General features: G+C 48.4%; 2 protein-coding genes across 10 annotated transcripts in view; one reads left to right on the top strand and one right to left on the bottom strand.

The window, feature by feature from the left end:
• Window positions 1-15,019, bottom strand: part of LOC133339624 (uncharacterized) — a 19,443-nt gene extending 4,424 nt beyond the window's left edge. For 6 of the 9 annotated variants that reach the window (XR_009754757.1, XR_009754758.1, XR_009754759.1 and 3 more), the window contains exons 1-5: window positions 14,902-15,019; window positions 6,387-6,444; window positions 4,074-4,258; window positions 2,511-2,712; window positions 1,412-1,618 (exon numbers count right to left, since the gene is read on the bottom strand). Coding sequence is in view for 4 of the 9 variants with exons in the window: in XM_061547759.1 (XP_061403743.1) it covers window positions 1,412-1,618; window positions 2,511-2,712; window positions 4,074-4,258; window positions 6,387-6,444; window positions 14,902-14,916 (667 nt within the window). In the remaining 5 variants the exon portion in view is untranslated. Of the gene's footprint in view, window positions 1-1,411; window positions 1,619-2,510; window positions 2,713-4,073; window positions 4,259-6,386; window positions 6,445-6,988; window positions 7,008-10,117; window positions 10,199-14,901 lie in introns of those variants that run through there. The other 3 variants (XM_061547760.1, XM_061547761.1, XM_061547763.1) reach the window with 3 other exon arrangements.
• On the top strand, window positions 13,057-24,535 carry LOC133339626 (uncharacterized). Its single transcript, XM_061547764.1, has 6 exons — window positions 13,057-13,143; window positions 17,257-17,308; window positions 20,806-20,990; window positions 21,998-22,199; window positions 22,941-23,133; window positions 23,517-24,535. Exons 2-6 carry the CDS (start codon window positions 17,269-17,271, stop codon window positions 23,629-23,631), a joined length of 735 nt encoding a protein of 244 aa, XP_061403748.1. The 5' UTR covers window positions 13,057-13,143; window positions 17,257-17,268; the 3' UTR covers window positions 23,632-24,535.

Raw genomic sequence — 24,535 nt, 5'->3', positions numbered from 1 at the left:
GACCCACAAACTCCAAATATACAGCAGCAGACATCGTCAAGGTCAGGAACGAACCCAAGACCTCCTGTACCCCAGGCGAGGTAGTTAACATCTCACCACGGTGTTCGCCTTGTGGGATCGCCCTCTTGAGCTTCAGCTTGACGGTCGCAGCAATGAGGCAGTGGTTCGTCAAAAGATGTCACGGTTCGTTTGTCAGCGATTTAACATTAACTATTTCGTTATACGTATGGCACACATGCGCAGAAATCACAGAGAAAAAAAAGTGTGTCCGAGGCCCAGGATTGTGGCTTGTGGTCGGTAAAGCATCGTCAATCTGCCATGGTGTGCATCAGTCGCAAGCCAGCAACAGATTGTATTGCGGATTATTGGATCTCTGCTGTGTACAGAGCCTGCTGACGAGGCATTGGGTGCCGTGGTGGCTAGGAGATGTTAACTCCCTCGCCTGGTATACAGGAGGTCGTGAGTTTGATCCCAACCCTGACGCCTGCTGCTGTATAGTTTGAGTTTGTGTCTCTCTAATCATCATCATGGTGGCTAGGAGACGTTAACTCCCTCGCCTGGTATACAGGAGGTCGTGGGTTTGATCCCGACCCTGACACCTGCTGCTGTATAGTTGGAGTTTGCGTCTCTCTCTCTCATCATCATCATGGTGGCTAGGAGATGTTAACTACCTCACCTGGTATGCAGGAGGTCATGGTTTCGGGCACGACCCTCACGCCTGCTGCATATTTGGAGTTTGCGTGTCTCTCTCTCCCTGTGGTCGCGTGGATTTTTCTCCGGGTCCTCCGGTTTTTCCCTCGAATCAACGTCACGTGTTTAGATTATTTGGCTGCTGCTATAAATTTCTGCACGATGATGATGATAAGCCACTTTATCAATTTGTGATACCCAGTTCGCTTCTGAAAAAGAACCACATAGCTAAGCAGGACCTTTACCTGGTAAAATAAAGGTTAGCTTTTAGTGTTTTTTGTAATTAACAACGGTCGTTCTATTTCGATTTAAAGTTTTCGTGACTGCAGGGATTCATCTTCTTGGTTCTTTCGGTAAAGTCACGTAGAAGGGAAATAATAAAATAATACAAATAAAACATAATAAAATAATTCTCAAGACGTTTCGGCCACAACACAAGCAGACGCTGTCTTTCCGACAGACCTGTTCTTCACCTGAGGACGGCTGCTTACGTTTTGGCCGAAACGTCGTGAGAATTATTTTATGTTTTATTTTTATTATTTTTTTATTTCCCTTCTACGTGACTTTACCGAAAGAACCAAGAAGAACGGTCGTTCTCCCAGAGACGTGAGCAAGGCCGATGGCCGATTGCTGCGCATTCGGATCGCCCCAACACGGCGAAGTAGAGCGCCCATCGCCTGGATCCTGTTCACGTGAGATGGCTGCATCAAAAGGAGAGCACCTGTGTGAACGCGCAGAGCTCCCTGACTTCGGTGCTGGAACTTGACGGTAGCCGCAGCTACCAAGCCCAGTACCGCCACCGCTGCCACCGCTACCACCGCTGCCACCAGTCCAGTCCTCTTCGTGGAGGAAAAAAGCGATGCATTCGAGGTCACCGCCTCAAGCTCAAAAGTGACGTTACTCACGTCCCCACCGCGTGGCTGTGGGGCTGAAGAGACACGGACGGTGGTGTCAAGAACCGACGCGGTGGCAGAGAAGGGGCTCAACGAGACCCCCACTCACACCCAGCACCACGGCCTCAACACGGCTTCACGTGCAGCAGGGAGAGACCACTCACTCAACACGGCTTTACATGCAGCAGGGAGAGACCACACACTCAACACGGCTTCATATGCAGGAGTAGGGAGACGCCACTCACTCAACACGGCTTCACGTGCAGCAGGGAGAGACCACTCACTCAACATGGCTTCACGTGCAGTCCTGCCAATAACGCAGGAGTCGTGTTAAGATGTTCAAACGCCGAATAAACACAAAAAGCTATTATCACAAGGCATCATCGAATCTACAGTAACCACACATCACACTTGTGGCAAAACATGCGAACAGAGACGCTTTCATAATAATGGTACGCATTGTCCTTCCAGCTGATTGGCCTACACCAGGGCTACAGCCTTTCTATTTAGCCTTGTATCTGCACCACCCGTGTTAGATGCGAGAACGCCAAAAGACGAACGGCACAAAGGCAATGCAAATATCAAAGCATTAATAGCTCGGGCGACCAGTTATATCTATGGGACCCTTTTTGCCGGTATCAAGATGATGAAAAACGAAGAGGCTGCTTAACCCCTTCCGGCAAGAACACAGCTGATTTAAAGCTGTTCAAACGCCTAATAGACACATCTATTGTAAGGCATCATCAAATCTGCATTGACCACGCATCATGCGTGTGGTAAAACATGCCGGAAAGGCACAAATCAGCCTATTCTTTTTTTCATCATCTTGATACCGGCAAAAAGGTTCCCGTAGATATATAAACAAATCATCCCCCCCCCCTTTTTGCAAGTGGGCTTTGGGACCACACGGCCCAATCTCTTATTCACCTGCAGCCGTCACATTCAGCATCACCTCTCCTTCCACCAAGTTGTTCTCCGTGTTGCACCGTCCGCAGATCACCTGGCACCTAAACACGGGGTGGAGGCTCGAGGAGACGTACAGGAGCCTCAGGGAGCAGTCGCCCTTCTCCACGTTGCCCACAAACGTGGCCACTCCGGTACTGGCAATTTCGATTCCTGAGTTGTAGATCTGCAACAGGAGAAAAACAACAACCCACAATTCGCAACACCGCACACACATGCAAGTTACCAGAACGCAACACAAAAACTCCCGTACGAGGACGAAGCTAAATAGGGTTGAGTACTTGGATGGGAGACTTCCTCTAGGGTACAAGGTACTGCAAGGTGACCAGGAGATAGCAGTACAATAAACCCTTCAACCTCGCTGGGTTTAGCTATGGGGTGCCACTGTGGCTAGGAGATGTTAACTACTTCGCCTGGTGTACATATCGTGGGTTCGATCCCAACCCTGACGCCTGCTGCATATTTTCAGTTTGCGTCTCTCTCTCTCATCATCACAGTGGCTAGGAGATGTCAACTCCCTCGCCTGGCATACAGGAGGTCGTGGGTTCGATCCCGATCCAGACGCCTGCTGTTGTATATTTGAAGTCTGCATCTCTTTCTCTCTCCCCATGGTCGCGTAGATTTTTCTCAGCGGTCCTCCGGGTTTTCCCGTCCACATTTAGAAACATCGTCACCACGCGTTCAGAGTCATTTGGCTGCTGCTTTAAAATGTCCACATGATGATGATGAGCCACTTGGTTTGGGTTCTCATTTGTGATAGCCAGGGGTCGCTTCTGAAAAAGTGGGGCTTTACGCAACTGGTAAAATAAATATGTATTTAAGTTTAATAGTTTAGTTTAGTACAAGGGTCTGCTAACACTGCGACCCAACCTTCCCTCTACTCATCCCCCCTCACAAAGACAAAGATTCCTCCCCTATAGCCCGTAACAGGCTGTTGGGGCAAGTGCTGTTCGTAGCGAGTAGCAGCAGCGCCTATGAAAGCTACCAGAACTGTGGCACACGAGATTCCTGCTGCACAGCGTCGTCACCGCACTGCTCGCGATGACGCTGCTGCTGCCGCCACGGGAGAACAACACGCGGGTGGTGGTGAGCATGCGCATCATCGATCAATATTTATGCCTATACTAGTGCTTTTTGGCAGAGATGCATGGAAAATAGTAATATTTTTGGATTATCCACGATTTGTAATTATCCGTAGCTGTCCTCCCGATCTATGAGTGCGGATAATTGAGTCTACTGTGTTTGTGTGGAACTTTACAGTCTCCTTGTGCACATGGCTTGTCCCTTGGGTGTGCCAGTTCCTCCCAATAGGAAGCCATTCAATTATGAAATCGGCCAAAACTTCGTAAAACTTCGTAAAACAAGATTCTTATTAAACGGTACAGTTGTTCCTCCAGGGCAAAATCAAGCACAGACAAATAACATTCCGTTGGTTAAACAAAACCGCGGAGTGTCAGTGCAAGCAGTAACATGCGCACAGAGGCAGTTGTTCAGTTAGACCTGAGGAGGAGGTCACTGTTCAGTCACCTTGGTGATGTCATGCATGGACATGTTCTCCGAGTAGTACGTGGGCATCATAGACCACTTGACAATGATGTAATTCAGGTCGGTCGGTGGTGGTGAGAAGGAGCAATTCATAGTCAAGCTCGCTCCCTCCGTCACGTACAGCTTTTCCGGCAGAGAGAGCTGGAGCTTTGCGGCAAATGTCACATCTGCACGGGAAGAGAGAGACCGGTTAACGCCCGCTACAGATGTCTAACACACAGAGGCTGCTGCTCACACTCGTTTATCCGCTGTTTTTGCTGCGCGCTCCATTTTAATCCTCTCCTTGGACAACATAATCAGGGATTGTCTGCTCTGAAACCCCATCTCTTGAAAGTGACCTTCCCTCCTTAGTTTTGTCGGTTGCCCCCTGGGTTTTGTTTTTGTTTGTTGATGTCCATGCAATGCACAATGGGATCCTCGGACGGAATGCGCAATTATACATTTGAATGATTTTTTATTGAACTTCTTTCGCACTGTACGTAGCCAACCGTGCTCATGGGATGTACGAAGAGGAGGGGGGGACAATAAATGCACAGCTCGAGACGATGCGCGTGTGTGTGGTTCTGTGGTCACTCCCCCAAGTGGCCAATAAATACATTATCAGTGGCCTGATAACTTAAAAATCCTGGAACAAACAGCAAAGTCTTCCAGGAAAAAACACCGTATTTCAATGCTGTGTGCAAAAAATCCCAGTGGGATGCAATTCAAACAATAACAACCATAAGACAATTTAGATAAAAGTTATCAGGCTAACTCTGTACTAGAACAAACAAACATGGCTAGATCAAAACGTTTTCAAAATCACCAAAATAAAGCTACAAAAGCAATGCGACAGTGATCATAGGAACTGTGATTCAAATTTAACAAGAAACGATATACATAACATGTACGACCAAACTTTGCAGCCATAGCTGGCTGCATGAGTCACTCCATAACAGCTGGAGTATCAGTAGCAGAATCAAAACTTTTTCAATGCACCTTTAAAGATCAGCACACTATAATGTGATGCTAGCAGCAATGAGATTTGAGAGTTATATTTGTGATTTAAAGCTTTCGTGACTGCAGGGATTCATATTCTTGGTTCTTTTGGTAAAGCCACGTAGAAGGGAAATAATAAAATACAAATATAAAACAATAAAAAATTCTCGTTTCACGTTTCGACTGCAACACAAGCAATCATCATCACACCTGATGATGATTGCTTGTGTTGCAGCAAAGTAAATAGCCATATATGACTAAGCTAGACATCTGCTCCAGAGAATAAGCTTTTCAATGATATGCAAGTCAACTAGGTTATTTCTTAAAATGCGGAGACAAATTGCAATGAAAGATGCAGAAAAACGCTAAATTAAGGATTTATTTACTTGGTAAAGTTTATATAAAATTGTAGAAACTATTTATAAAATAAAAATAACTATTTTTTAAATATAAATAGTTAGTTTTATGATTTTAAAGTCATTGGTAATATTGGTAATAACAAAGTTATTGGCAATAATTGTGTGCATGTTATGAAAGTTTACAATTTATAGAAGCAAAATATAAAAAACATGTAAAAATTGACAAACTGATAATCTTAACAGGTACATTAACAATACACTGAGGGTAAAGTTAGCACTTTAGATATCTTTACTGAACAGAAATACAGAAGCACCAGTACTTGCCTCACGTGCCAGTAAATAGATCATGAGCAAACGAGCTGCTAGAAACAAAAGGCAAACAGATAGCACCCATCTCTTCCAGACTTCACTAAGTCACTGAAATTGAAGACCAAGCGTGAATAAACGCAAGAATATGTATGAAATACATGTCTTGGGGACAAACATCTATTTTGTAAATTAGGCATTGTCTTAATTAACAGCAGAGGTGTTGGAATCTTTTATTTGTAACGTCCAGGCAAATAGGCGTGGTTGCGATAGGTACAAAAACAGGTTTTCTGCGAGAAAAATTAAACAGCTGGAAAGCTGATCACGTATTATTTTACTTATGTTGGTGTAACAAATAAAATGGCACCATTGAAATGTTACTACCTTGGGTGGTATCGACATCTGGTCTGGCCCAAGGACCATATGGTGACCATTATTGACATGCATTTAAGCAATGCATTATTTTACGATTCGCTTCCACGCAGCACCGAGGTCGTAGCTATCCGAATGAAACACCCCACTAGCAACAACAGCCGTCTCTAAGTGGCCGTGACGTCCTCACGCCGCTTGTGCCATGCTAGGTGCACTGTTGATGATGATGACGGTGATTATGACCTGGCAACACTAAACACGCAGTGACAAGAGCACTCACGCAGTAGAGCCACGAATCGGGCAGTCCACACCAATCCCATCTTTTTCTTCCTGCGCCACTGAAACAGACCAAAGCAATACAGCCTGCAAGTGTAAACAAGCCCAAATAAAGTGCTGGGAAACTCCCACACATTCCAACACCTTCTCTCCCCCTATCGCCACCCCTATCTCCACCCCCTCTCTCTGCCCATTGCCTAACACACTTGGACTGTGCCCCTCTCACTCAGCTCCACCTCTATACCACGCTTTACTCCCACATTTGCATTGAATCGTCCGCCCACTCACAACTATGGAAGCCCTTATAAGCAGTTGCATTTGAAGGCTTGCCCAATCTTTTCTCTCCGCCTGATGAAGACCGCTTGTGTTGCGATCGAAAGGTCGTGGGTTTTTTGCTTTTATTTTTTATTAAATTTTTATTTTCTATCTACGTGACTTTACCGAAAAAATACGCCCCCTTGTGTCCACAGATGTGGTTGCTGTCTTTTCTTGGATTTTCTGTTTGCACTTAAGTATTCACTTAAAGATGTTTTTTGTTCATGTTTTTGTTTTTTGTTTGTTGCGGTTGCACCCGATTCAAGAGCCGAATGGCTCACAGGGCTATACCTAATAAATGAACTTGAACCACCCTCGTACACACACCCCTTGCCACAGATGTAGTTGGTACGTCCGTTAGCGGACGTACCAACTCCTCAAACGCCGCACGAGGTGCTCATTTGAGGCCGAGTCTACCTAGGGGATGCCCAGGACAGGTTCAGATTATCGTCACCGGTGCTGGTGACCGTGAGCAGGAATCGAACTCGGGTGGCTGGGTTCGTAGGGCGTGGTGATAATGCACTTTAATGCATACAGATATTGAGTAATGCTGCATACTAATGATTACAAATACAGTTTAGATAGTCCCCGAGTTGCGATGGTCCGACTTAGGCTATTTCGATCTCACGCAGGCAAGTTCAAGTTCATGTATTAGGTGTAGCCCTGTGAGCCATTCGGCTCTTGAATCGGGTGCAACCGCAACAAACAAAAACTAAAACATGAACAAAAAACATCTTAAAGTGAACATGTGACTAAGTGCAAACAGAAATCCAAGAAAAGACAGCAAAACATTGCAGGAAAAAATCACCGTACACCAACGCTGTGTAAACATCCCAGTGGGATGCAAGTCAAACAACAACAACAACCACAAGACAACTTAGATTAAGGCCATCAGTCTAACTCTGTACTACAAATGCAGCAGCGATATTGATGAACCTGCTGATTTATCGTCGCCATCCTCTTCTGACAACGAAGTTAATGTAGCCATCAACAACCTAACATCGTTCAAGTATGCAGACGACGGACAGAATCTTGGTGAGTACAGTACAATATGATACGTTACGATACGTTCAATGCATGTGTGATACGTAGACGCTGTCTTCTCGACAGACCTGTTCTCCACCTGAGGACGGCTGCTTGCGTTGTGACCGAAACGTCGTGAGAATTATTTTATTATGTTTTATTTTTATTATTTTATTACTTCCATTCTACGTGACTTTACCGAAAGAACCAAGAAGATGAATCCCTGCAGTCACGAAAGCTTTAAATCGAAATATGATACGTAGCTTTAGCAATTTCATGTTTGAGTTACCACGATACGCTACGTTCAATGCATGTTAAAAGTTGTTTCGCAGATAGGATTGTTTCGTGACATTTTTTTTCTATTAAATTGCAGTTCATATAGGTAGGCTAAGAATTTACCTTGTTTTTTTTACTTTACATTTCACTTTGCAATACAGTATTGCAATTAATAAATACATACAGTATATAGTTTATACAGTACGGTACTGTAAATTGCTCTGTTTTGCTAAATTATCACCATTCTTTAAGACTCCTGGGTAGGCTGGGACATCTTCGACTTACGATATTTTTGACTTACGATGATGGGGTCATCGTAACGCATCTCCATCGTAAGTAGAGGACTACCTGTACTAATAATGCACAATACTGCATACAGTACTTATAATGAATAATAATTGAAACTTACAATCATGCATGCCGATAATAAAGCAATACGATCATTAATGACAATGTATAGTGGAAATTAATACTGTAATCTTATGAAGTTATGCATACTCAAAATGAATTATGCATAATAATACTAAATAATAATTCATAGTATAACTAATGAAAATACTGATAATTAATCATGCATACTGATAATGCATAATAATCATGAATATCCATTCATACTTATAATGAAGCACTGATAATTAATTCCAAAGCATACTGATAATTATAATGTATACTGGTAATTAATAATATTATATTTTAATATTACATACTAATGAGGAATAATACTACCTTGAAAAACTTAACTATTCCATTTACTCATAACAAAGGTTTTTGGTTATATCGCGTAGGTATGTGTCGAAACCCTCCACCACCCGACACGTCCAATCGGTAAGAGATTTATTACATAAACAAAACGCCAAATAGTAACTAGTATAGTGTAGTGCGTAATGTAGTGTGTAGCGTAGTGTGTAGTGCAGTGTATAGTAGTGTATAGTAGTGCGTAGTGTAGTGTGCAGCGTAGTGTGTAGTGTAGCGTAGTGTGTAGCATAGTGTGTAGTGTATAGTGTAGTGTGTAGTGTAGTGTATAGTAGTGTATAGTAGTGTATAGTAGTGTAGTGTATAGTCGTGTCGTGTATAGTGTAGTGTGTAGTGTTGTGTGCAGCGTAGTGTGTAGTGTAGCGTAGTGTGTAGCATAGTGTGTAGTGTATAGTGTAGTGGACTACTTCAGCCCACCGATGTGTTGAAGAGTGAATCCACAACATTTAAAATCTGAGTAGTCCGACGTTTCGCTGGTTAATACATCCAGCACCATCGGGTGATTTGCCCAATGATGCTGGAGGTTTTTGACACATTTATACTGACGCGATCTAAGCCAAAAACCTTTATTATGAATAATATTGGTCGCGAAAGAACCAAAGAGTATGGATGGATTCCTGTAGTCACGAAAGCTTCAAATCAAGATTGAAAGTTAGTTGTACAGCAGCCAAACACTCTGAACAATGAAAACTAACAATGAATAATGGGAATTCGTTTATCAGTGGGTATTGCAGGCTTTGTCTAGGGCTAAATGTTCACGAACTATTTACATAGAAAAATGAATTAGATCCTCATCACGGCAGGCAAACCACTCGCTTATCTCTCCTCGTGAAAGGCCCATTGCTCGAAACGTTTCGGATTTCTCACTTTATTTATTTCTCTCTTTGAAGGCAGCTGGTGTTTGATGTCTTCATGAATTATAAATTTCGATTTAAAGCTTTCGTGACTGCAGGGATTCATATTCTTGGATCTTTCGGTAAAGTCACGTAGACGGGAAATAATAAAATAAAACAATAAAATTCTCACGACGTTTCGGCTTCTACCGAAAGATCCAAGAATTTGAATTATAAATGAAAAAAACTTTTTGCTGTGGTTTTCCCACATGATGATGATTGCTTGTGTTGCAATCGAAACATCGTGATTTATTTTATTTCTACCCTACGTGACTTTACCGAAAGAACCAAAGTGTATGATTTCCTGCAGTCACGAAAACTTCAAATCAAGATGAAAACTTTTCATTCAAATCGCACGCGAGGGGGTGCCACGCACGGGGGATCCCCCCCCCACGACCCAGAGGAGACCCCCACAATCCAGAGGGGACCCCCACAATCCAAAGAGGACCCCCACGACCGAGGGGAAGCCACTCACCTTAGATGCCGCAGCGGCGCGGCAGAAAATTAAAATAAAAATTCAAATTTTAAACGGCTCTCTCGGGCGACGCTCTCATTGGCTGGTCGAGGGGAGGGGTCAAGGGGAGGGGTCGAGGGGAGGGGTCGAGGGGAGGGGTCGAGGGGAAGGGTCGAGGGGAAGGGTCGAGGGGAGGGTCGAGGGGAGGGGTCGAGGGGAGGGTCGAGGGGAGGGGTCGAGGGGAGGGGTCGAGGGGAGGGGTCGAGGGGAGGGGTCGAGAGAAGGGGTCGAGGGGAGGGTCGAGGGGAGGGGTCGAGGGGAGGGGTCGAGGGGAGGGGTCGAGGGGAGGGGTCGAGGGGAGGGGTCGAGGGGAGGGGTCGAGGGGAGGGGTCGAGGGGAGGGTCGAGGGGAGGGGTCGAGGGGAGGGGTCGAGGGGAGGGGTCGAGGGGAGGGTCGAGGGGTCGAGGGGAGGGGTCGAGAAGAGGGTCGAGGGGAGGGGGCGGGGTCACAGGGCCGGACCCGCGCAATGGAACTGGATTTACGGATCCCGGAGCGCGTCGTGGTGCGGGGCCGCTCCACTCCGCGTTTCTGTCGATCCATGCCGTGTCTCGTAGTCTTCCGCGTCTTGATGATGAGAGATGATGAGAGAGACACGCAAACTCCAAATACCTACCTCTTGTATAGCAGTCGAGGTAGCTAACATCTCCTAGCCACCGTGATGACGATGAGAGAGAGGCACGCAGACGACAAATATACAGCGTCGGGATCGAACCCCCGACCTCCTTCATCCAGCCGATCATCGATTGTAATTCAACACAATTTATCATTCATTCTGTTACAAGATTCATTTCGTCCTCATGCAGTGAAACACAATCCTTGTGAAGATAGTACCCCGTGTGTAGGGGAATTGAGGGGCAATGTGGTAAAAATTTACACTGAGACCTCCATTACCAGTGGCAAAATATAGTAATAGGTTTTTACCCTTTCAACTGGTACAAAAACTGACGCCTTTATACAAGGCATCATGTTTGCAATAACCACAACACAAGCAGTCAAAATGCAAACAATATTGACTGCTTGTGTTGTGGTTATTGCAAACATGATGCCTTGTATAAAGGTGTCAGTTTTTGTACCAGTTGAAAGGGTAAAAACCTACTACTATATTTTGCCACTGGTAAAGGAGGTCTCATAGTGTAAATGCTTACCCCGAGCTCTCAATACTCTGATAGTGCGCTATTTTTGAGTTGTACGCCTTTTGGCGTCATCTGGTCCAACACCAGTGGAGACTAGGCTCTAAGAAAAGCTGTCTCGGGTGTGGACCAATCAACTTCAAGGACAGTGCATATCATTATCAGAGTTGTTTCTTTTTGTTTGCATTTTGACTGCTTGTGTTGTGGTTATTGCAAACATGATGCCTTGTATAAAGGTGTCAGTTTTTGTACCAGTTGAAAGGGTAAACACCTATCACTATAACCTGGTAAAAGATGTGGCACCATAACAGGGAACTGCAGGGATGAGACTCCCAACTCGTGGTGCTGAACGTGAATACCAACAGCACCACCGAGTGGACAGAGGTCCGCCCCTACAGCTCGTAGGTGTCACGAGCGTGAGTAGTGGACAGTGAAAATGAAAAAAGTACGGAAAAAATTAAGATTAGTAGCTATTTAGCCTTTCTGGCAATAAAACGGGGAGTTGTGTTAAGATGTTTAAACACCAAATAGATTAAACCTTTTGCAAGGAATCATGTCTTCATTAACCACACGTACTTGTGAACACGCAAACAAACAAGCTCTGATAATTAATGCACGGGCATTGTTTTTCAACTGATTGGCCTACGCCAGAGACAGCCTTCTTTAAGGGCATAGTCTCACCCGAGTGCGCTGATCTTAAAGGTGCATTGAAAAATGTTGATACTCCGACTGATGCTCCTACTGTTGTGGAGTGACTCATGCAGCCAGCCAGCTATGGCTGCAGAGTTTGGTAGTACATGTTGTTTACGTCGTTTATTGTGAAAATTGAGCCAGAGGGCCGCCGTCCACGCGGACGTCCGAAACAGCGATGGATGGATCGAATAAAGGAAGACATGAAGACGGTCAACGCATCCCCTGAAGATGCCCTGGACCGAGCCAAATGGAGAAGACAATGCCGAAAAGCGGACCCTGTGCCACAGCGGGAACGCTAGGAAGATTGTGAAAATTCGGTCACAGTTCCTAAGACCACTGTTTCATTGCTTTTATGGCTTTATTTTGGTGATTTTCTAAAAGTGTTTTGGTTTGGCCATGTTTGTTTGTTGTAGTACAGAGTTAGACTGATGGCCTTAATCTAAGTTGTCTTGTGGTTGTTGTTGTTGTTTGACTTGCATCCCGCTGGGATTTTTGCACACAGTTTTGGTGTATGGTGTTTTTTCTGCAATATTTTGCTGTCTTTTCTTGGATTTTCTGTTTGCACTTAGTCACTATAAGATGTTTTCTTGTTCATGTTTGTTGCGGTTGCACCCGATTCAAGAGCCGAATGGCTCACAGGGCTACACCTAATAAATGAACTTGAACTTGAACCCGAGGACGCCAAAAGGCGAACAGCACAAAGGGGCCGTCCATAAATGACGTCACGCGTTTTTGGACGATTTTTGACCCCCCCTCGTCACACGGCGGTACAAAAAAATCAGACCCCCCCTCAAATATGACGTCACAAAACTCTGCCCCCCCCCCCCAAATAAAACACGCTTCAAATCGCTGTAAACTATTGTCATTGTAGTGCGTATTTAATGTGGCGCTGCACTCTGATGTTGTAGAAAAAAACATTTATTAAAAAGTCTATTTAACTAAGTAGAACGTGTTGTCTATATTTATGTAAAGTTGAGCATTTGATGTGACGTCACATTTCTCACCCCTCCCCCTAGCGCGTGACGTCATTGATGGGCGTGCACTTTCACATTTCACAACAGCCGGCATTGGCGCCATTTAAACTTTGATCAAGCCGAGCCGAGCCTGGCAGTGGAAGAGCTGAAGAGCGGGAGTCTCCCCACGACAAGGCCGACACGAGGACAGGTAGGGAGGGCCTTGCTTGGCGCCCAGTAAGAGGCCGCGAACGTCGCGACATGCTCAGGCGAGATAGGAGGCTCGATTTGCCGAGTGGACCGCGTTGAGGGGGGGGGGGGCGTTGAGGGGAGGGGGGGCGTTGAGGGGAGGGGGGGCGTTGAGGGGAGGGGAGGGGGGGCGTTGAGGGGAGGGGGGGCGTTGAGGGGAGGGGGGGCGTTGAGGGGGTCGTGTTGAGGGGGTCGCGTTAGGGGGGGGCGCCGAGGGGGTCGCGTTGAGGGGGAGGGGGTCGCGTTGAGGGGGAGGGGGGTCGCGTTGAGGGGGAGGGGGGCACCGAGGGGGTCGCGTTGAGGGGAGGGGGGCGCCGAGGGGGGTCGCGTTGAGGGGGAGGCGCCGAGGGGGGTCGCGTTGAGGGGAGGGGGGCGCCGAGGGGGTCGCGTTGAGGGGAGGGGGCGCCGAGGGGGTCGCGTTGAGGGGGAGGCGCCGAGGGGGTCGCGCCGAGGGGGTCGCGTTGAGGGGAGGGGGGCGCCGAGGGGGGTCGCGTTGAGGGGGAGGCGCCAAGGGGGGTCGCGTTGAGGGGAGGGGGGCGCCGAGGGAGGCGCCGAGGGGGTCGCGTTGAGGGGCACCGAGGGGGTCGCGTTGAGGGGAGGGGGGCGCCGAGGGGGTCGTGTTGAGGGGAGGGGGGCGCCGAGGGGGTCGTGTTGAGGGGAGGGGGGGCACCGAGGGGGGCGCGTTGAGGGGGGGGGGGCGCAGTGAGTGGAGGGGGGTCGCAGTGAGGGGAGGGGGGCCGCAGTGAGTGGGGGGCCGCAGTGAGTGGAGGGGGGGCGCAGTGAGTGGAGGGGGGCCGCAGTGAGGGGAGGGGGGGGCCGCAGTGAGGGGAGGGGGTCGTGTCAGGCGAGTGAAGGGGGTTTGAGAGGAGCGAGGCGCTGTTAATGGTGGTCGGGAGTGCGACGAGAGCGGCGTTTGTCCCCCATCACCGCCCCTTAGCGGCAACCAGTGGGAGCTCAACCCCAGCCCGGGGCTCGTGGTGGGGAGGAGGCGAACGTGTGGGCGTCCCCTAGATCGACTCGGCCTCAAATGAGTCGGAAATCATCGCCACGGGGGGGGGGGGGTGTGACTCAAAACGTTGGGACGGCGCCCTCCACTCGTGTGCTGTTCGGCCTTTAATAGGCGCTCGCTAACAGCGCTTGCACACCCGGCAGTCTGCAGAGGCGATAGTTGGGGCAGCGGGCGGCGACGATGATTATTGTGATGATGGTGGTGGTGTTAATGATGAAGGTGGTGATGGTGTTAATGATGATGGTGATGATGGTGGTGGTGATGGTGTTAATGATGATGGTGGTGATGGTGTTAATGATGATGGTGGTGGTGTTAATGATGATGGTGATGGTGTTAATGATGATGGTGATGGTGTTAATGATGGTGTGGTGATGGTGTTAACGATGGTGGTGATGATGGTGGTGATGGTGTTAACTATGGTGGTGATGATGGTGTTAATGATGATGGTGGTGATGGTGTTAACGATGGTGGTGATGATGGTGTTAATGATGATGGTGGTGATGATGGTGTTAACTGATGGTGGTGGTGATGGTGTTAACGATGGTGATGATGGTGTTAATGATGATGATGGTGGTGGTGATGATGGTGGTGGTCATGTTGGTGGTTGTTGACGATCGTGATGGTGGTGATGGTGACAACGCGAGGCGGGATTCGTTGTAAAGAGGTCGAAGCAAGAGCGGTCGTGATCGAAGAGCTCACTCACTCACTCACCTCCTCCCCCACCATCTCCGAGTCGCACGCGGCTACACAAATTCCCCCCCTCCCGTGCGGGAGGTTTCACGCAGACGACAACGCCCAGCGCAGCGGGGAACGACCCCGTCGTGTCCATTTAAAGATGGCGTCCTCGCGTGCAAAGATGGCGTCCTCTCATGCATCCGGACGCGACCATTCTCACGCAGGGCACGGGGGGGGAGGGTAATGTTCGACCACGCGATTTTTAGTTTCATTTATTCGGTGTAGCCCTGTGAGCCATTCGGCTCTTGGGTCGGGTGCAACCGTAACAAACAACAAAACAAAAGCATGAACAGGAAAACATCTTAAAGTGAATATGTGACTAAGTGCAAACAGAAAATCCAGGGGAAAAAACAGCAAAAATAAAAAAAAGGTACACCAACGCTGTGTGCAGAAATCCCAATAGGATGCAAGTCAAACAACAACAACAACCACAAGACAACTTAGATTAAGGCCATCAGTCTAACTCCGTACTACAACAAACAAACATGGCCAAACCAAAAAACGTTTCGAAATCACCAAAATAAAAGCAATGTAACTGTGATCATAGGAACTGTGTCAACACGTCCCGTGTAGATCTGTATTACTCTAGGTTTGGGTTTTGTGTGTGTGGGCTTAGAGCGCTTAAATATAAATGCGTCGTCAAACCCGCCGCCACCCGACACAGACAATTGGTAAGCTTTGTGTCACGTAAGCGGAACGTTCCAATGAAGTTACGAGTACATGTTGGGGTGCAAATCCACAACATTTACAATCTCGGCATTTACAACCTTACAAAACAATGGTGGCGGGTTTGACGACAAATTTATATTTACGCGATCTAACCCTCCAAAAAAAACCTACAATACGGATATTGCTCGCGAAAGCATGGTGTTAAACTGATGTACGTAGACGTTATACTATCGTGTACTGTCGACTATTTACACCGGCGAATATCGAAGTGGCACGCCAATATACACGCGTTACTGCACTGTCAACACCATAGCAAGTTGTTTTTGTTTACAATTAGTTGGTACAAACTCCACGGAGTCCCGGTCGGGGTTGTGGGTGCCGTCGAAACGGGAACACCCCCTTCCTTAGGCGGGAGTTGGTAGAGGCCGACGGATGGTTTAGAAGTGGAAACTTTCGATATGAGGGGGTGGGTGGCCAGCACCACGCCCGACCGCCTTTGTCTCCCCCAGTGGCGTTCTTTACACATCGCCACTCGGTACTGATTTGAGGCTGAGTCGACCTAGGGGATGCCGAGGACCGGTTCAAATATTCGCCACTGTTATTGGCGGTGAGCGGGAATCGAACTCGTGCTCCACATTGCCGGCCTTCATAGGTGCTCGCTAACAGCACTTGCCCCGACAGTCTGTTAAGGCTGTATGGGGGATCTTTGTCTTTGTGTGTGTAGATGTGTGTGGCTGTGTAGGTGTGTGTGTAGGTGTGTGGCAGAGGTCGCAACCGGGTACCCGATACCCGTACCCTACCCGGCTACCCATACCCGGCCGGGTACGGGTACGGGTAGCCGTTTGCGACCCTGGTGCGTACCCGTACCCGGCCGGGTACGGGTACCCATTTGCGACCCTGGTGCGGCCGGGTACGGGTAAGGAATCAAAATCCGTTTGCGACCTCTGGTGTGTGGGTAGGGGAGAGCGGTGGTGGAGTGGTTAGCGCTACGCTGCACTATGAACCCGGCGATCTGGTTTCGATTCCCGCTGACGGCCAACACCAGTGACGATTATCTGAACCGGTCCTGGGCCTCCCCCAGGTCGACTCAGCCTCAAATGAGTACCTGGTGTTATGGTGTAGTGTAGTGAACATTGCCGCTGGGGAGACAAAGGCGGCCGGGCGTGGTGCCAGCCACCCACCCCCTCGTGTGCCGTTCCGGCCTTCACTTGCCCCAACAGTCTGCTCAGGCTGTACGGGAGATCTTTGTCTACAAATATCTCTGTGTGTGTGTGATGTGTCAAGAAAAAAAACATGAACGCCGCTTAGCTACGGTTGGCTCCGTACGGCGCAAAAGAAGTTCAACATCCACACGAACCAGATGCGTTGTCGCGCCTGTGTGTGCAGGATTCGACTGCAGTGTCAACTTCAGGCAGCAGGGCTCGGGGTGTGATTCGGGGACAGGATGACTGTGCCTTGGCATACGCAGAACATCGTTTTATTTCACTCGTAAACCAGTGCCCATGCAGCACGATTACAGTAATAAGTTATATTATTGCAGATGGGAAACCCAAATTCAAAAGATAAATCTCATCGCTGATGTTAAGTGAGGGAGCATGAACCATTGGAGTGAGGCCGTGAGATGGACTAATGACTCATTCTCCTTTGTGTGATCATCAGCAGACAGAGCCGACCATGAAGCTGGTCCTCATCTCACTGTTCATCTTCCTTCTGGGTGAGTTCACACCCAGAGCCACTCACCCAGCACACATTAGACGGTGCCCTTTAGTTAGCCAGGTGAGAGTTCACTGTTACCTCCCTCGCCTGAATGCAGGAGGTTGTGGGTGAGATCCCGACCCTGACGCCTGCTGTATATTTGGAGTTTGCGTGTCTCTCTCACTGTGGTCACGTGGATTTGTCTCCGGGTCCTCTCGTTTTTTCCTCCACATTTAGAGTCAACGCGCATTTCGATTATTTTGTTGCTGTAAATTTCAGCACGACAAGCCACTTTGTTGAGCTATCATTTGTGGCCAGGTCACTTTTGAAGAAAAGAGCTACATAGGTAAGTGGGCCTTACCTGCGAATGAGAGTAGTTTTTTAGTTTTTAAATAAACCACCGTGAGGATGAGGTCACGGTCATGTGACCCCTGTGACACCGCCCTGGCCCTGCCAGTGGCTCCCGGGCCGCGCGCTCCGCTGAGACTCGGCTCACGAGCGGCCACTCTGAGTCTGGGCACTGACGGTGGGGGAGGTAGCCCTAAGATTTGGTCGAGGGGGAGACGTTTCACTGCGCTCACTCACCAGGTGAGCGGCCTTCCTCTCTGACAGCTGATGCTACGCGGAGCTCACCGTGTTGTAGCTTCCATTGAGGTCGTAGTTTTATTAATCTATTCTCCACAATTACAAATGTAGATGGTGTTGAACCCCTGTGTTTAACGGCGTTTTCAAGATCTCTCTGTGGCCCTGTTACCACTGGACGAACCTTTGCAGAGTGGCGTAACGAGTGTAAGCGATGTCTCTGTAAATAAAATGACATTTGAGTAATCGGAATGGCTTTTCCCTTGACTGCATTTTAATACCAATAATGATAGATGTGTTTCGGACATTCATTCCAAATTTACTCCTAACCTAAAAAATATGCATCACGTATATCCCAAAAATAATACTAAAGAACATACATATTAAACACGTTTGAATAATATATAATTGAAGCATAAATAATCAACCCTTTGTGAAGGTGATGTGTAGACGTTGCTGTTGTGCGCTGTGGAGGTAGCGTGACGATGTCGCCGATGGGTGATGCAGCCTCCCGTGCACTTCTTGTTTGATGACGTCACGGTGCATGCCGCAGTGAAATTTTGTTCACGTGGAAATTAGATTTTCTTAATCGAAAAGAGCCCATAATTTGTCAATTTCGTTAAAGGAGAAATTTCGTAAACCGAACCATACAAATAACCCAACCAGCAATAGATGACCATAGTCATTTATATACATTCACTAGCTGTACTACCCGGCTTCGCCCGGGACTTGTATCCACCACGGCCGGCCGCCTTTGTCTCCCCAGTGGCGATGTTAATACGCTACAGCAGTTACTCGTTTGAGGCAGAGTCGACCTAGGGGAGGTTCAAATAATCGTCACCGGTGGTGGTCGTGAGCGGGAATGGAACTGGGTTCGACGGGTAGGTAGAGCAGCGTAGCGTTAAGCACTACACCCACCGCTCCTCACACACCACACACGCACAGACACACACACAGACACACACACAGACACACGCAGACACACACAGACAGACACACACACACACAGACAGCACGCTAACCACTACACTACCGCTCCCCACACACCACACACGCACACACACAGACACACACACAGACACACACACACAGACACACACACACAGACACACACACACAGACACAGGCAGCACGCTAAGCACTACACTACCGTTCCCCCTACACAACACACGCGCGCGCGTCCATAGGTACACATACACGCGCTTGCTGCAGACACACACGACTTTCAGGGTGCGTACGGCAGTAAACGACTGAAATAATAAAGCGGCAATGCTGCGCAAGGAACTCCTTAGACCTGCAACACATTTGTGTAATGCGAGCGTAAACACACAAACACATACAAACACATACACAATACACACACACATACATGCAGACACACAGACAGACACGTAACACACATACATACACAGAAACACATACACACACATACATAGACACACACATACATACACACAAACACATGCACACACGTACATACATACAGACACGCAGACATACACATAAAGACATAGAAAAAAACCCACATACATGCACACACACATAAACACATACACACATACATACAGACACACAGACATACACATAAACACATACACACATATGTATGACCCGGCTTCGCCCGGGACTTGGATCCACGATGCCCCGCCGCCTTTGTCTCCCCAGTGACGATGTTCACACACGACAGCAGTTACGCTTTTGAGGCTGAGTGGACCTAGGGGAGGGCCAGGTCCGTTTCAAATAATCGTCAGCGGTGGTGGGCGTGAGTTGGAATCGAACTGGGGTCGCTCAAGCAGCTTAATGACTGTTTGTACAAAGAACATATAAAGAATCGATTATAATAACCAGGCAAGAGTCCACATTATAGACTGCCAGTACACGCACTCAGCTTCATAAGCAGGCTAGAGTGTACATGATAGAGTGGCAGTACGCTCACCGAGCTTAATAAGCAGGCTACAGTGTACATGATAGACTGGCAGTACGCTCACCCAGCTTAATGAGTATTTGTACAGTGAACATTAAAGTAATCGATTGTTGGCGCGTTGGGTTTAAAAGTAATATTAATAGCACACATTGTGGTGGGGGTGTAGTGAAGAGTAGGAAAAACTTTGATGAATTTACCTCAGAGTGGCGTGGTGGGTGTCGAGGCCTAGTAGCGTGCAAAGCCTGCGGCCTCGCCTAAAATTGTCGGCTTGGAAAAGGCAGGGTACGGGTGGCGTTCCTTCCCCCCCCCCCCCTAGCGCTCCAACAATACTGTGTAATGGCTATTATTTAATTAAATACGGAGCTTATGAAAGTGGCGAAGGCGTGGCTAGCCGTTGGCAGGGGCAACCGCCGTCCAATGAAACTGCAGCCCTTGGCGAAGGCGTGGCTAGCCGTTGCCAGGTCCAATGAAAGCGGCGAAGGCGTGGCTAGCCGTTGCCAGGGGCAACCGCCGTCCAATGAAAGTGCGTATGGGCCAAAGTCCACACACACACACACAGACAGACAGACATGAACGATTTTATATATATAGATTAATTCCCTCCCCCCACACTTCGTGCAAGAAGTTGCTCACAAGTGTTGTCATCACATCTACCCCTCTATTTAAGGAACGAAACAGGAGGATATCTCCACAAATCTGTCTGTCGCCTGATGATGTCGGTTGTAATTACTGGCGGAACATCGTACTCAGATTGTAAATGTTGTACCTTTGCTCTCCAACACACCGGTTAGTGCTCTACTAGTATACTATACTATACACTACACACTAGTGCTGTACTAGTGATGAATTGGCACGTTCTGTTTCTGTGTCAAACCTTACTAATTGGCTGTGCCGGGTGGTGGCGCGTTTAACGACAAATTTATGTATTTACGTGCTCTAATCAAAAAGCCTCTCTTATATACTGAGGGATACTCCTGTATCTGTAACGAGTGTGTCCGGTCTCCCTGTAGATGCGGCATTGGCTGCGATGCTCAAGATCACTCTTCCGCAGAGTCTGTCTGTGAGGGAGGGAGAGAACGTGACTATTCCATGCTCCTTCTCCCCACCGGCAACCCACCCAGACCACATCATCATCCAGTGTTTCACGATGCCCAGACGCTACGCAGAGAACATGACGAGAAGAGAGATGAAGAAGGTGACGGCCGCATTTCATGTCAACCGTGAATAATTGTCTCTGTACTTGATGTCTACGTCGACACGTAACAGATAATAACAAAGTTACGTGGCGCCCTTTAATTACCCAGAAAATGTCCCAATTAGTCCCACAACTCCATTTCAGGAAGGCACTGCTCTGAGATCTTTGCCCAATGAGGATTCAAGTTTCATTTATTTCATTTAGTTTTTTTTGGTATAGCCCTGTGAGCCATACGGCTCTTAAGTTGGGTGCAACCGCAACAAACAAAATATGAACAGAGAACATCCCAAGGTGACAACGTGCAACAGATAAACCAGCAAATCTTCAAAAAAACCAACAACACTACAACGCTCTGTGCAAAAATCCCAGTGCGACGCAAGTCAAACAACAACAACCACAAGACAATTTAGACCAACCATACGTTCTCGAAATCACCCAAATAAAGCCATAAAAACAAATGTAACAATAGTACTCATAGGAACTGCGATTCAAATTCAACAACAAACGATATACCCATTACGCGTACGATGTGTGAGTGAGTCAGTGCAAGATGAGTGAGTGCATCATGGCCTCCTCCACACCATCACGGTCTCGCTCCCTCGGCTCCCTTGGCTCCCTCAGCTCATGCCTCACCCACTGCAACCGACCCTGCCAGCGGCCATCTTATCTGGCTTCATGTGGAGGGAAACCAGAGTACCTGATGAAACTCGTGTTTAATATGAGGGGGATTACACGCAATACTCTACACAGATTCAAGTCCACAGGTAGACCCACTCTCAACACTCTACGCAAGCTCAACATTTATATTTTGCCATCCCCTTGTCGCGTTGCAGCCGAAGCCTACAACGCTTGGTGTTCCCCGGAAGTCTCCCATCTAGGTGGTAACCGAGCTGAAGTCTGCTTAGCTAGCGACATCCAACGAGCCCAGGGGCATTCAGGACGATTTTACCGTGGGCATCTTGTGCCATTGTGGTTGATCTTCCATATTGTGGTTTGTGTCATTGCAGATTTATCAAACGAGGGATGAGAAAGAGGACTTCAGTATCGTTAAGTCTGTGGGAGACGTGCTGATGGGAGACTGCTCCATCGGCATCCCCAACTTCCCCAATAGCCTCGGCCCCGTGGCTCTGTGCCGCATCGACTGTCGCCGATGCAACGCGGAGAACAACGAGGTGCAAGGGGAGGTGCTGCTGGACGTGATGCCTGCAGGTGAACAAGAGCCGAGCGTGGTGCTGTAGCTGATACAGCCATCATTGTCGCTATAAAACTCTTCACCACTCGATAACAATTAAACTTTAGCAACATGATTATATCAGTCTCACATCGTATTATCTTGTCCACATTGATTATGTTGGTGATTTGCTTTGCTTTACTTTTCGCACGCATAAAGACGAGGACTACTCAAGCGTTCTCGACCACTCATCACGCGCCTGCCACGAGTCCTCTAACGCTGATGCGCGATTTCAGTTATGCAGTGAATAATGCACGGCATATGAGGGTGTCGTTTAATTTATACGCCTTAACAATTGGCAAGGCGCTCATTTAATGGATAATGCACGTTCGTTTTACAACTTTCTTGATTTAGTTTCTTGTTTTATAATTTGTCAGATAATAAAATATATAAGAAAATAAAATGAGCACCGTTCGTCACGACGTTGTTCAAAACGGAGGAAGCGATTATGGGGGAACTTGCGTTGCGCGGTGCACGAGATTTTACTCCTTGAAGCCGGGAGGTCAAGGGTCATGGAAAAACTAGGGTGATTCTCAGCCAGGAATCTGTGATGCACGTGAATCAGGTCTTGAGTGTGGCATGTGAAGCCGTGTTGAGTGAGTGGTCTCTCCCTGCTGCAGGTGAAGCAGTGTTGAGTCGCTGGGTGGGGCTGTGGTGCTGGGTGCGAGTGGGGGTCACGCTGAGCCCCCCCCCCCCTCTCTGTCTCCGTGTCTCTGCAGCCCCACAGTCACACGGTGGGGGCGTGAGTGACGCCACCCTCGCCCCTCTAGAGGAGACCTCGGACAAGGGAGGGGTGGTGGCTGCCTGGATCCTGCCTGTCGTCATCTCCGCCAGCGTCATCTTCATCGTTGTCTCCGTCTTCATCTGGCAGAAACGCCATCCGTCTTCAGGGCTCTGCCTCCACTCACGCAGGTGCCCCCCCACCCCCTCCAGCCCAGGCACTCAGACCGCCCAGCCCAGCCCAGCCCAGCCCAGCTGCTGGTGAATGAGCGTGGACGTGGGCAGACGGGCTGAGCTCTCTCGGTGGCCTCCCACGCGGTGTCACTGACGAGGTTTCACGTTCACGCACCGCCGGGTCTGGGTCTCTTCCTAAGCAGTTCATAGCGGCCGTGCCGGGGACACTGAGCCAACACCGAGCTCCTGGGTTCAGCCCCTTGTTCTTGCCGACGCGAACCGATATGAAAGAGTGAGAGCCATTGAGTCCCTCTGCTCGTTCCCGGCGAGATACGTCCACGCGTTGCTGTGTGCAGGCACCGCGTGGTTGGTAAACCTGCTGTTTGTTTTTATTTCCACAGTGGCGGCAGGAATGCAGACGTGCATGGGGACGTGCATGGGGACGTGAACGGGCAGCTGCTGATGAACGGACACGAAGAGAAAAGACTAAAAGTATTGGAGATCGTGGACGTTTGATAATGTTCAGGCATCTCGATGCCCCATCTGATTGGTTGGCACGTGGAGCGGATCGCACACACAAACTGCCCGTGTGCTCCGTGTTCCACGTTTTATTTGAAACCTTAGACCATCATGCCTTTGTCACCTCTTGCCTTGACAACCGTAACTCTCGACTGGATATCTCTCGTGTGTCTCCAACTCTATATCCTGGATTTCTCAGAGTGTCCGTGAACAAAACCACATGACTCCAATCCTGAAATTGCTGCACCAGGTTCCCGAGTCTATCTGGGGTGCACTTGATAGTGGGCGCCACCATGGCGAGATGTTAACTACCTCGCCTGCTATACAGGAGGTCGTGGGTTCAATCCCCACCCTGACACCTGCCCGTATATTTGGAGTTGCTATTGCATAATCTACCGATGGGATAATTGCTCCATTATCTGCATAATTCTCTCCCATTGTCTCTTTTCCCAAATTCTTGTATTAACCCTGTGATCAATTATGGTGGGTATTGGTGGAGGTAAAATGTCACTTTTTTACTCTATTTTCATTATTCACATTAACCCGGTCAGAAGTAATTTTCAAAGTGTCGCCAAAAAATGCGTGTGATGGTGAACGTGTGGTGGTGAACGTGGGTGGGCGAGTGGCTGGATGAGTGGCTGGATGAGTGGCTGGGTGGGCGAGTGGATGGATGGGTGAGTGGCTGGGTGGGCGAGTGGCTGGATGAGTGGCTGGGTGGGTGGGCGAGTGGCTGGGTGGACGAGTGGCTGGGTGGACGAGTGGCTGGGTGAGTGGTTGGATGAGTGGCTAGGTGAGTGGCTGGATGAGTGGTTGGGTGAGTGGCTAGGTGAGTGGCTGGGTGGGTGCACCCTATGCAAAGTGCCTACTGTGAGCTATGTGATAACACGCCCTGTTCGACAGG

The sequence above is a fragment of the Lethenteron reissneri genome, unplaced genomic scaffold (genome assembly GCF_015708825.2).
Source record: "Lethenteron reissneri isolate LAM-NWPU_2019-01 unplaced genomic scaffold, ASM1570882v1 scaffold_1937, whole genome shotgun sequence".
Classification (NCBI taxonomy): Eukaryota; Metazoa; Chordata; class Hyperoartia; order Petromyzontiformes; family Petromyzontidae; genus Lethenteron; species Lethenteron reissneri.
Note: the sequence above shows the minus strand (reverse complement) of the source record. Positions and strands in the feature narration are given on the sequence as shown.